At 45.7% G+C, this 12,817-nt stretch overlaps 1 protein-coding gene across 1 annotated transcript in view; it reads right to left on the reverse strand.

Annotated features, from left to right (window-relative positions):
• Window positions 1–8,587, reverse strand: part of DLG5 (discs large MAGUK scaffold protein 5) — a gene marked incomplete at its 5' end in the record, with an annotated part of 112,583 nt that extends 103,996 nt beyond the window's left edge. Inside the window, one exon of the mRNA XM_082486627.1 lies at window positions 8,287–8,587. Within this exon, the coding sequence (XP_082342753.1) occupies window positions 8,287–8,587 (301 nt within the window). The remainder of the gene's footprint in view (window positions 1–8,286) is intronic.
• Between the last annotated feature and the right edge of the window lie 4,230 nt (window positions 8,588–12,817).

Below are 12,817 nucleotides of genomic sequence, written 5' to 3' on the forward strand. Positions count from 1 at the left end.
TATTTTCCTACACAAACTCCATTTTGAGCACTACTGAGAAGCAAACAGCCATCAACCTCGCTTTCTGAGGCCCAAGCCTACAAGCAGTACTTTACTGAAGACGATGTCTAATCCAAAGAGCTTAGTATGGAAGGTCTGGATCCTGCCAACACTTGCACATGCCTAACCTGATGCATATAACCGGGGATTACTCACATGCTGGAAAGTAAGTACATGAATAATAAGCACGTTCATGAATCAGCAGTTATGTTCAGGTAGAATAAAAAGCCAAGGTGAAAGGAGAGGGGGCACAAGAGGCAAGAAAGTTGTCACGATGCATATTAATACTTGTAACAGTGAATGCTCCCTACTGGATTTTCAGGAAAGCTAACTTCAAAATAAGTTTAAAGAACATTGACTTTGAGGGTTTGGGGGTGGGGAGGAGGAGAATGTCTTGGTTTATCATCTGAATACACAACAAGTTGTCAATTATGTAAAAAGTCTGCCAAAAAAACCAACCCTTAGACTGCCCGTCTTTACCCAATACTGCCAGCTCTCCAGCTGAAACACTAAGCTTTACATTCTCGCTTGCTTTCTCCAGCTACAGGCCAGTTGTATGCCTGGAAAGCTTCTGAATCGGGGCAATATGGCCTATTTATAATTCAATTCATTTAGCAACCAACTCAAAAAAGAAAAACAAACCCACAACTTTTCTAAAATACAAAGAGCAGGTCTCCAGAACAAACTAATCAACGTTATGAACAAGCAAACTACTGCGTAACTCAACCCAGGAATTGCGACATTGGAGGCTTCAGAAGTTGTGAGGAAGAAGGTGGTGGGGGTTACATATATAAAACTGCTCTTAACTTCATCTGACACCAGTTTGGGCAAGAAGGGCCTTCCAGTTCCATTAAGTTATTCAGTATTTCCCTGTAATCATAGATTGTCAAGAAAAATATCCTTAAGTGTTCACCTTAAGTGGCCAAGTGCTTCCATTAGCTTCTACGGGATCCATCAATTCTAGGTACCTTGTCTCCTATCACCAGCTTCTCAAGCCTGCAAAAGGCACCCTGCGGAGATCAGACTCCTCTTGCACAACAGCTTACAACAGGAGTTCCCAAAATTAACCTTATTTGTTAGCTACAATAGCAAGGGATGCTGGTATTACCTTCTATCACCATCAGCACACCTGCAGGTGCACCACAACCTATGGCAAGCCTACAAATATCCCAATTAGACCACAAACACTGTACACTAGGTATTTTGAACTGGTTTCTAGGCTACAGTACTACGGGCCTCCTTCAACATTTCAGTAATTCTATCTTGCATTGACAAGAATTAATGTACCAGAGAAACACTGAGAACTCCAAACTATGGCTCTTGGAAGAGCCAGGCTCCAAATTCAAGATGCACTAACACCACTCGTCTTTACAGGGGACAGCACCCTCCTTTTATGCTTTCATTAGAAAAGTATTGGTAAGCCTCAACCCAAAACTGGGTGCAATGTTTCCATCTCCTTCATCAGAATGATTCATTTCTAAATTATCACTGTTCACAATAAAGCAGCCAGTGACTTACACCTTGAAGGTCACACATAATGTTTCAGCATTGACTACTCAATATAATTTGGAAAGTCACGGAAGCCTAAATGTCTCAACTTCATTACTACAGCTCTTTTCATACAACGTTATAAGCACTAACAAGTTTTGCCATCTCGTTCAATACTATGAAGACTTTACATAAGGAAATGTTTTTGCTTTATTATAGGTACAGCATTTTAAGATTGTTTATATGAGAAAAAACAAAAGTAAAACAAACAAAAAAAAGGAACTAATTGCCTCACACTGTAACAGCCAAAACATGCTGGGGACCAAGCAGCTCTGAAAGATGAAACCTCTGTCCTTGAAATGGTACAGCATAAGAATTGTTAGAAAAGAAGTGAAAAGTAGAAGGTATTCATCAAGACTTACTGGTATCTTTCTAATGACCAGGGTTTTGAATAATGAATTGTAACTCTATAGAATAATAATTGGAATGACAATTAGGACTAAAGGGAGAAAGGTAAAGAGTTAACAGGAACAAGAGAAGCTACAAAGCAAATTGAAAGAAACAAAGAAAAAAAAAAAAAAAAAACAACCAGAAAGTGGTAAAAGCAAGCTGCAAAAGAAAAAAAAGAAAAAGAAGAATACTTAGGTCAAATTGCAAGCTGCTAACAGAACTGGAAAACCCAAAGTCAGTCCCCATGTGGTGGCTGTGGTCTCCACTATCTAGACCAAAGGTCCAAAAAACTCACAGCAACCAACATTGGTTAAAGCTACAAGACAAGACTGAGAGCAGTTAAATCAAGTTAAAGATCTGAGACCTCTGAGAGAGGCAAGCTTTAGTTTTAACAAATAAATAAGGAGCTCATTACAGAAAGCTGTTGGCTTTTCTTACTAATCATGTCTGAAAGTGAAATTTCTGCTTCTACTTCAACATACTCATAGAAGTAACAAGCTTAAAGAACCATTCAAAAAAAGTCTCCTCTTTTCCAAGTCCTGCCCGTGTGTCCAAAGCAGCTCAATATCTGTATGCACTGATATCACAAAAGTTATTATTATTCATTTTACACTGATGAAAACCATGTCCCCATGAGTTTACTGCGGCCAGCTTTCTTTCCATCCCCTCCCTGAGCACAGGAAAAATTTAATTTGAGAACTACCACCCTTGGGATTTGTGAACTACTAAAACATGTATTTCCTTCTTTGGGATTGAGAGCCTGCTTCCATTCACTTGCTATTCCACATTTCATTGGGAATACCCCTCCGGACACTTGCTGGAAACTTCCGGCATTTTTGCAGCCTGGCAATTCCAAGAGATACCACAAATGTGAGATCATCGGAACACGCAGGTACTATAAAACTAGTGCCGAGTATTTTATCAAGTTTAATTACTGCTCAGTGCTGCTGAAGACCTGTACTTCTCCTAGTGCGACTTCTGGATGCTGCCTGCTTTTTCATCTGCACAATTGAAGAAATCCTGTAACAAGGCATGCAAAGCTACTCTGGGAACTAATAACAGGTCTGGAAAAACCCAGACATACTGCTCTACTTCTCCCACTCTTCAATTTTCAGCGACAGAAGGGAGTGTAAATTGTACTTAATTGCAAAATTGTCAGTTCAGTCCTTGAGTCAGTAAACTATGCTTTTACAATTTCTCCTCATTCTCCCCTCTCTCCTTTCCCAGGGAATGCACACTTCCAGCATTATTTCTAGTCTCCGAGCGCTTCTACTGTCTTCTTCCCCTACCTCAGCCCACAGCCTCCCGAGCCCCCCCTTTCTTCTCACTTGCTCCTACAGGACGCCACATCCCACCTCCACATCTCACACCCCTCCTCCATACAGTCTCTCGGCTCCTCGCTAGCTCAAGTTCTCACTCCTGTTCATGAGCTCATCTCACCAGTCACTGCTTTGTGGGGACCAGTCAACTCTTTGTGGGGGACCAACAAAGAGGGGGCCCCAGCACCAGCCCCGAGGAGTCACACTGCATTTCTTGTGGGTCCCCTCGGTGCTGCCAGCAAGAGAAGCGGGTCCCAGGCTCTCCATCTCCTGAATTCATACAGCCAGAGCTTGCCTTTTGTGTTTGTTTTTAAATAAGCTGAAAGACTTCAAAATATTTAAAAGTAAACTTTATGACTTCAAATCAGATATTGCCTGAAACAACTTGCTCCTTTTTTTATAAAGCAGAGGGAGGAAGTTGATATAATCCCTCTAGAAAGCTATAAAAGTTTGAATTCTAACTTTTTCCTACTCCTAAAAATGCCTGCATTTACTTTTTGGACTGGAAATTAACACTTGATCTCTGACCAAACACAGTTAGAAAAATAAGTCTTATTAAATAATAGAAGGAAAACTTTCAAAGTCAATCTACAACCATCTTCCTTCTTTTCTTCTTGCCCCCTTAACAATCTTTTTAAAAATGCGATCAATTTGGAATTTCAAATTTTGAAGTTTTAAAACTTAAAATTCTGATCTTGAAACTGTTAAATAAAACAGCTCTGAAGCCTAACACGCTCTGCTTTTACAATCCAAAATGGTGCTAAATCCTTACAAGTAAAAAGCCCTTATGCTATGGTTAAGCGTACAGGTACACACTCACTGACTGCAGCTGTATGTGTACAGAAAAGCAGGAGACCAACTGCTAATATAAAAGGAAACTGTGAACTTAAAAGTTTAATAGTTGGAAACCAGCAGCGAAGCTTTTTAAGTTTAACAATCTCTTCAGCTTGAGGATGAAGTACTAGGAGTGCCTTTTTAAGCCCCACAAGTTCATCTCAAAAAAAAATTCCAAGCTTGACAACTAAACCTACCTTTTTCAAGCTTTTTTTAATATCAGAAAATGTAAGTACAAAGCTCTACGTTATCTGAAGCAGTCTAAAGCTTACATAGTCTCATGAGATTTCTGGTTTAGCTGTTTAATTACATTTAAAAGAAAATACATCTCTAATAGTACTTGTCACAATAAAGTATCTTCTACTGTATTCTTGTCTTGGGCACATTTTATGTCACAAAATTCACATTATAACAACTATAAGAATGAAATATCTGCTTAGCAAGGTATCAGAGATAACTGAATGCTGAGAAGTCATTTATTCCCACATTATAAGGGATATGTTATTCTCTCAGGATACAGGATTTCTCACATGCACAATGGAAGTAATTTGCTAAATCAAGTATTTAATAATAAACCATCAGTTCACCCCAAAATTAATAAATAAAAGCACTTGGCACACTACTTAAAGAATTAGTCCCTGTGCAAAGTACCAGGAGATTTTAAATCAGCCAGTCACTTTCACATGTGCAGAGCCAATTTCTCACAGAAACATTTACACAAAAGCATAATGTAGTAATCAAAGGTCTTACTCAAGGAAGGACTAGTGTCTCTAAACAGGAGTAAGTAAAACAGAGCAAATCACACTTTGTTTAGCTTCGGCTTTGACAGAAGGTAATTTCCTGATAGATTTTGCATTCTGTTTACTAACACTGTTAGGCACGCTATTCTCAAATTAGAAACAAAACAAGCTTAAAAATATACATTTTCTTGGAGAAACCGATCCACAAACCACTATGCAGGTTTAGGTTTAAAACAAGCAAGTAGAAGCTACCATCGAAGACAAATGTATTTAAACGGGAACTGAACTGGGGAAAATTCTACAAAGAAAAGAAAGCTCCTTGTAACATAAAGACAGTTATCTATACTGGAAGTCTTTCGGCAGTTACTGGGATGCCAGTTCTTTCCCTTTAGCAGTCAGACCAGCTATTACTTCCCTCCATGTTGTGCAGATAAATACTTATAAAACTGTCAGCTCTACATTGTCCAGCCTGCCACAAGAACTGTTGGTATAAATACCAGCCTGAGTTTCCATCCGTGTTTATATATCACCTTTGAAGTTCGGTAAGAGGTGACATTTAAAATGAGAACGAAGAAAAGACAAAATAATGGTACATGCCACTTATATTAAAACAGAAGAATCACTCGTGCTAGTGTTGCGAGCAGCCTGTATGCTGAATTCTGCAACTTTGAACAAAATTATGTTGCTGATTACCTTCCCGTTTCCCTCACAATAACAGGCACACTGGAAAAACAAATTAGCAAACAGTACTACAAGAAGTTATTGGTTATAAGTAATTTTCATCTCCAACAAGCATTCTGAGGATGTACTTTAATATTAGCCTCTTATTCCAAACAATTCCAAAAATAAGTGTTCCACGGTAAACTGTCATTTTTTCATATGCTAATTGTAATTTTAAAAAATAATTCAGCTGGATAGGTTCAGTTAAAGGGATGTTCAAGGGATGATCAAGATATACACTTTTTGCCTATAAGAATAGAGACATTTTACATAATATACACTGAGGACTGCTTCCCTTATGTATTTTAAATACAGAATCCAACAGTCCTCCTTGCTACCGTGTTTACAGTTTGCTACTACACCCAAAGAACAAAAAGCGACTTGATTCAGCCACCTTCAACTTCCCAAGTGAAAAGGAGCAAAACTCCCAAATGACATGAGAAGAGTAGATGGGTGGTCAGACTTCCTACAGGGAGATATAAGAGTAAAAACCAATTATATCTGCATACAGGTTCAAACAAGAACTTTTCTACTGCAGTTATTCTCAAACATTAACTCTTTGCATAACACATCCAGGACAAACTCGCACATAGACCACAATTTTTTGGAGGCATTCAGTGGGCACGCAAGCAGCCCCAAGACTAATTAGACCTCCTCAGGGGAGTAACGTTGGAATACATACAAGTGTTTGAAGGCTCAGGTCCTTTACCTTCTTATGTGCATGATGGTTTATTCTTAAGCTCACTGTTAGCAATCTCCTGTGTACTAATTTGTAAACTTGTTTATCACAAGGGAAACAAAACCGTAACTCTCAAAGTTAGCTCTTTATTACTACTGATAAATGAAAGCAATAAAATTTTTAAACCCATTGTGTCAGGGGAACATCCTTCCCCACACAGATGTTAATTTAACTCAGATTAGCCTCATGAATGCATTCAGTCAAGGAGGATATAGTTCATTTTGCCAGTCAAACTACTTTTCCCTTGAGAGTTCAGTGTCGCGAGACATTTTGCAATTCCAACTCGTATTTTAAAAATAAAGCGTATTACTATATCCAACGCCTACTTCATTTTTTCCTGCCATTCATGTTTTCCACCTTTGTTTTTAAGGCTGGGGAATGTTAGTACCCCAGTACTGTTAATGCATCTTCTCAACAAGACAAGACCGAGCATTAATCTAATCATACAAAAACGTCGTGGGTCCCATTCTGAAAGACAGCGAGTGCCCTCATCTCCCATTGATGTCAGACCACATAATGTTAGAAGTGTTGAGGTCTATTGTTCAGTCCATCTTTCCCCATCCTGTGAGGTCCTACCATATATTCATTACAAACAGCCATACACTGTAATATACCGATATAAAACAAAACATAAGACCCTCACACATTTTTTTTGTGTGTTTACAAAACTCCTAGCATCAACAGCATAATTCGAACAAGGGCAGAGTACACAGTGCAACTGCACATGCACGCAAGCACTATTTTCCAGATGGAAGCAGCTCTTAACGGTTTTTATTTTCTGAAAGAAATGGTATAGTTTATAAGAGCCAAGAAGCCCTCCCAATGCAGTTCCTTACGTAAACAGGTAGTCGTCCTGCAATTCCCAAATCTGGTAACAAAACCAAAAAGAGACCCCACATTTCTGAATCAGTCAACTCGGACACACACTGGAAGGGAATACCTGCATGTCACTTGGGCAACTGCATATTCTTTAGCTGTTATCTATAATACAGAATTATCATTTACTTCAATTGAAGTATTTCTCATCTAGAAAAACAGCTGCACTTGCAAGGCCTTGTGTATTATCACCGAATTTTTGTTTGGTTGGTTGGTTTTTACTATTTTAAAGCCTGGTGTCGTCCCCATAAAAGTAGACCGTGGCTTGTTTTGGAGGGGGGAGAATAGGGGAAGATCGGCGGGTCAAAGCTCAACTTAGTTAAGAAGGAGGTCTACACCGAAATTCTTCCTGTCTGGATTTGAAGTTAAAGTGATTGTTTTCCTGTCCTAACCACCAAGCAGAGTTACAATAATGGACCCTCAAACAAACATACGTCTGTCCGGAGAAAAACAGTTACAGTATTTATTGAAACGCACATCTGCTGGCGCGCCGCCAGCCAGCCTGTTCCAGCAGACGGGCCGCAGGGGGGAGAGTCACAGTTTTGCCCGGTCAAGAAGCGACTGTTTAACAGCACCGGCGGCCCCAGAGGAGCTCGGGGAAGGAAAACCCCTTCGGGTCCGGTTTTCCTTAGTTCCCCCCATACACACGCCCGGCGAAAGGAGGCCGGGAGCAGCAGCAAGAACCAGGCTGGGGCGGCTTCTCCAAAGGGCACCGCACAGCATCCGCGGCACCTCTCGCGGACCGGGACCAGCGCGCCCGCCAGAGAAGAGAAAGGAAAAAGGGTGGGGAGCACAAAACAAGACTCGAGAGCCCAAGCGCAAACACGGGAGAGTTGTGGGGTTTTTATCTTCCCCGCCCCGGGAGAAGGAGGACCCCCCTCCCGCAGCCGCCCCGCTCCCTTCCCACCGGCAGGCGGGGGGGCCCCGAGGGGCCCGCGCTGCACAGCCGGCCCCCGGCCCCAGCGGGGGTGGGCGGGGGAAGCCGTCGCCGCCGCTGCTGCCCTCCTCCTCCTCCTCCTCCCCGCACCTTCCCCGGGCCCCACCGGCCCCCGCGCCCCCCGCCGCCCCCGGCCCCACTCACCGGCCGTCTCGGCCGCCGCCGGCGCCCCCGCCACGCCGTTCAGGTAGAGGATGGAGAGCAGGTGCGGCTGTGTCTTCTCCAGGGCCACCCGCAGGTCCTGGAAGTGGTCCCGCTCCTTGGCCAGCAGCAGGGCGATGAGCAGCTCGGCCTTCCCGCCGCCCGCCGCCTCCAGGTCGCGCAGGTCGCGGGGGCCGAGGGCGCCGGCGGCCTCCAGCAGCTCCACCACCTTGTCCACCTCGGTCATGGCCTGCGCCAGGCTCTGCCGGCACTGGGCGAGCAGCTCCTTGTGCTTCGGCTCCATGGCCGCGGCAGGCCGCCGCCGGCCAAACTTCGCCCGCCGGGGCCGCGCACCGCCGCCGCCCCCCGGCCCCGCCGCTCCGCCACCGCCGACCCCGGGGAGGCGCGGGCCGAGGCGGGGCGCCGCCGGCCGCCCTGCTCCGGCAGCCGGCGCCCCCGCAGCGGCCCCCGGCGAAACTTCGTGCCGGGGAAGAGGCGCGGAGCTTGGGCAGGACCTGGGCCGAGGGCGGCTTTGCCTCTTCCTCCTCCTCCTCCGGGCCGGGAGCCGCCGCGCTCCCCCTCAGGCAGGCGGGGGGCGAGCCGCCGTCAGGCGCTGCTGCTGCTCCTCTTCCTCCTCCAGCTGGCGCCCCTCTCGCCTCCTTTCCGCCCCCCCGGGCGGCGAAACAACTTCTTCTGCTCCTCCTCCTCCTCTCTGCCGCCGGGAGGGGGACAGCCGGCAGCAGGAGCTGCGGGAAGGGCCGCCGCCGCCTGCCGGGCACCCCCCACTCTCCCGCGGGGCAGCCCGGACAACTTCTCTCCTCCGCTCGCTACAGGCCACACGGCCGCGGGGCGAGGAGGGGGGTGGGCGGAGGGGAGGGAGGGAGACGGCTTTAGCTCCGGGCGCCTCCTTTCATTCGCGGGCGCACGCAGCCATATTGGTTGCACAAGGCTGCCGCCTGCGCCCAGACGGAGCTGCGGCAGCGCATTGCCCGCCCGCTCCGCTCCGCGCCTCCCGCCGACGCGCCGTAGCGGCAGCCTCTCTCTCCCCCGGCCCGGCCCGACCCGGCCCGGTCGCCGCCCGCCTCCCGGCCGTCAGTCAGGGGCTCCCCGCCGGCCCCTGTGGGGCGCGGAGGCGGGGCGCCGGCAGCCGGGCGGGGCGGGACGGGACAGTGGGGAAGGGCCTGCGGTGCGGGTGGGGGGCTGCGGAAGGATTCCCCCCCCCCCCCGCGCTTCCCTTCGGGACCTCAGGGCTTCAACCCGGGGCGGGAGGGGGTGAGCGGCCTCCGGTGTCTCGGCGGCGAGACAAAGGCTCCGCTGCGGCGGGGCGGCGCTCCTCCCCGGCGGCGGGGCCGGGGACTGCCGGCCTTCCCCCGCCCGGGGGGCCCGGAGGGGCCGGGGCGAGGGGGGGGGGCCGCGGCGGCAGCGGGGCTGCGGTCGGGGTCTACCGCGGGCGGCGAGATTGGTTTCGCCCTGAGCCGGAAGAAAGCAAAACGTGCGACTAGTAACAGGCCGCCCTGGGGCTTTGGCCATTAGAATTTGCAAAAATGAAAGTTTTCAAACAAAAGATGTAAACATTAGCGTTATCCGTTGGCTCGTCCCCCCTCCAAATGCAGTTTCATCAGCATCTCGTGCGTAAGCAGAGAGCAGGTAATTACCTACAGCCGCGTCTGCGCTCAGCAGCAGCCTGATGTTCAGCAAAGAAAAGGAAGAATAACAGCCTTTCTGCCCGGAGCTGAGCAGCCTGCCAACATCACTCGCACCCGAGGGGATCTTAATTTGCAAAGAGCTAGGGGCGCAGGCTGCAGAACGACCACGAGCAATTATCAGCTTAAATTCGCATTTTATATGAAAAAAGTTGTAGGTATGTTTCCGAAATCCTGCAAAAATAACGGTGGCTGTAATGACATGGAAAGAGCATTACCGGTATTTGTGTTAACCCCGTTGCATCTAGTCGCAATTGAAATTATCTGAAGGCCTCCTGTCCAAACAACTCCTATGCTTTAGTTCCAAGAGCTCCGGTCAGTGAGGTCCAAGGGGAAGCAATTGTCCCCTAAAATCTTCTGTTAACACACCCATTTGGAGAATGCAGGTGCTGAACTGAGTTTCAAGTCACATTACGTGGTTGAACAGATGTCTCTCCTATGTCAAAACAGTCCTGGGGTACGTGCATAATCATGGTCTGCATTCTACTGCTATTAGTGGAGAAAGATAGAGAATAAAGGGACTTAAGGATTTTTCTCAACCTTAAAAGTTATTATTTAAAACCATACTTGAAATTATGGCATGATTTTGAAACAAGTTTTTTCAGATTTGGGCCATTTACTTGTAGATTGCTCTTGTAGATTCACTTCTAATTTTGCATCCATGGTTTTCTTAGCAACTTTCTTCACTAGACAAAATACACGGAGATTAGCTTTGTTGGCTAATGACTAACATTGTAAATTCCTGCGAACTGTGTTCTTTCTAGACTATTTAAATTTATCAGAAAGTCTGCCTATTTATCCCCAATAAGTTGGGCAAAGTTTAGCCAGTAAAGTGATCGTACATTCCAGAAATACTAGTTTACACCGGTATGCATCAATTGTTGTCTTCAACTCAGCAAAATGGGGTTGAAACAGAACAGTGACAAACTACCGGTAAGAAGTGAAACCTGCCTCGTGTCACCTAGTGCACAGCCGAAGCAGACACCACCGCGCTCAGCCAGCGCCAGTCCCCTTCTCTGCCTGCGACAGAACGTGGGGCAAGGTATCGCGCAATCGAAAGCTTTCGGAAGGCAAATGCACAAGAAAACTGAACAAAGACTGCACAAATTATTCAATTACTTCCCAGCTTTTAATACTTTCTAATCTTGGCAGTCCTTTAGCAATATTGTTTTATTGTGTGTGTGCTTATATAGTTTCCTGTAAAGAAAAGGAAACAAACGACCAGATTTCATTATGGGGAATTACAATAAGAGCCGCACTTTAGATCTATGCAGCCGTCCTCCACTACTTGAAATAATAAACGCTGATCTTTATTTTCAACCTCTGCCTGACTCGGCACTCTGATACGTGCTCTTCGCCAGAGGTTGCAGTAACACAGGAATGGCATCGTGTGGGCAGGGCATAACTCTGCTATCCTGAGTCCCTTTCCAAAACCTAGAGGGAGGTGTGCCTCGGCAAGTGGTTGCTCTGGACTTGATTTACTCCTGCCTTTCCCAAATGTGTGCCTTAGTCCTTTGCCTTCATTTCCAAATAAAATGTCAGTCTTCTCGTCCCGCAATGCCCAGCTCGCCTCTTGTTTGCAGACCCACACCTCCCATTGCCATTGCTCAGGTGGTGGCAGGTAGCAGGTAAATCCCTGTCGTATCAGGTTTCTTTCTTTCTGGCAATGCAGTTTCTATCTTTTTGTCATATCCGAGTCCTTACACTCCATTTTTCTTGCAAATGGCAAGTCTTCTTTGCTCTCAGTTAAATTTCTCATCGTACGGATCAGTTTCTCCGTCTCCTGGGTGCAGCCAGCAGGCAACTGCCTGTGTAGGAGAGGGACCTCGCTGTCACCTCAACTGCTTGACTCAGCATAGACCTTCCCCAGCAAGTGCAGGGGGAGTCTTCGTGAGACTTAGGCATATATGACATCTTTGAAGGCTCAAACTATGAAACATATGCAAATTTATTATGCCAAAAGTTTATGAAGTGACCAAAATTCAGACCGTAGCAGTACCCCAGAATCTATGATCCTATTGCCAAAATAGGAAGCAAAACCAATTTTCAATTAATTCCTTTTCTCCCCCCTCCTCTAAGAGAAAAACTAGTAAATAGGCAAAACCCTTTGGTTCCCCTGCCAAGTTTTCAGAAAAAAAGAATATATCTGCGGAATAAGTTTTCAGGACTAAAATCTACGTTAATCAAAGACAGATCCCTGAAATGAATTAAAGTCTACAACTTGCACAGACTATGCAAGAATCAACCTGGTGTTTATCAGAGTACCAAAAAGAAGGCAGGTTTTTTGTTTGCTTGTTTAGACCAAATAAAAGGAAGGATTTAAAACCATGTAATTAAAAATGGAGCTCTGACACAGGCTGCCATGGGTGCTTGTATAAAATTGGATTCAAACCACAACTTGACAAATTAACAGAAACAGATCAGTAGATTTTTCTAAGCTTTGGAAAAACTTTCCAAGTCTTATTTTTTTTTTTTTTTATAAGGTGTAGAAACTAGGCTACTGTATGCTTTTGGCATTAGAAAAAAAACATTGACTTTCTGAGTGAGCATATTAGGCTAGCAATAACTATGCCTGTGAAGTCTGAGCAACATTTGGGGCACAAGATGGGGACACGGAGACAGAAACTGAGGAGGTTTTTTATTCAATTTTGTATCTTTTCAGTAAGAAAAGGAGAAACACTAGTGGCAGAAGTAGAGTCTTACAAATAAAACATGCGAGGCTTAAGAAGGTATCAGACCTCAGGGATGATTTTCAAGAGCAGAAATTGAAATTTGAAAGTTGGGTATCTGCTTGGCATATCTACCTCTGAAAAACCTCCCGCTGTAGATTT

This window comes from Vanellus vanellus (assembly GCF_965231255.1).
Source record: "Vanellus vanellus genome assembly, chromosome: 7".
Lineage (NCBI taxonomy): Eukaryota > Metazoa > Chordata > Aves > Charadriiformes > Charadriidae > Vanellus > Vanellus vanellus.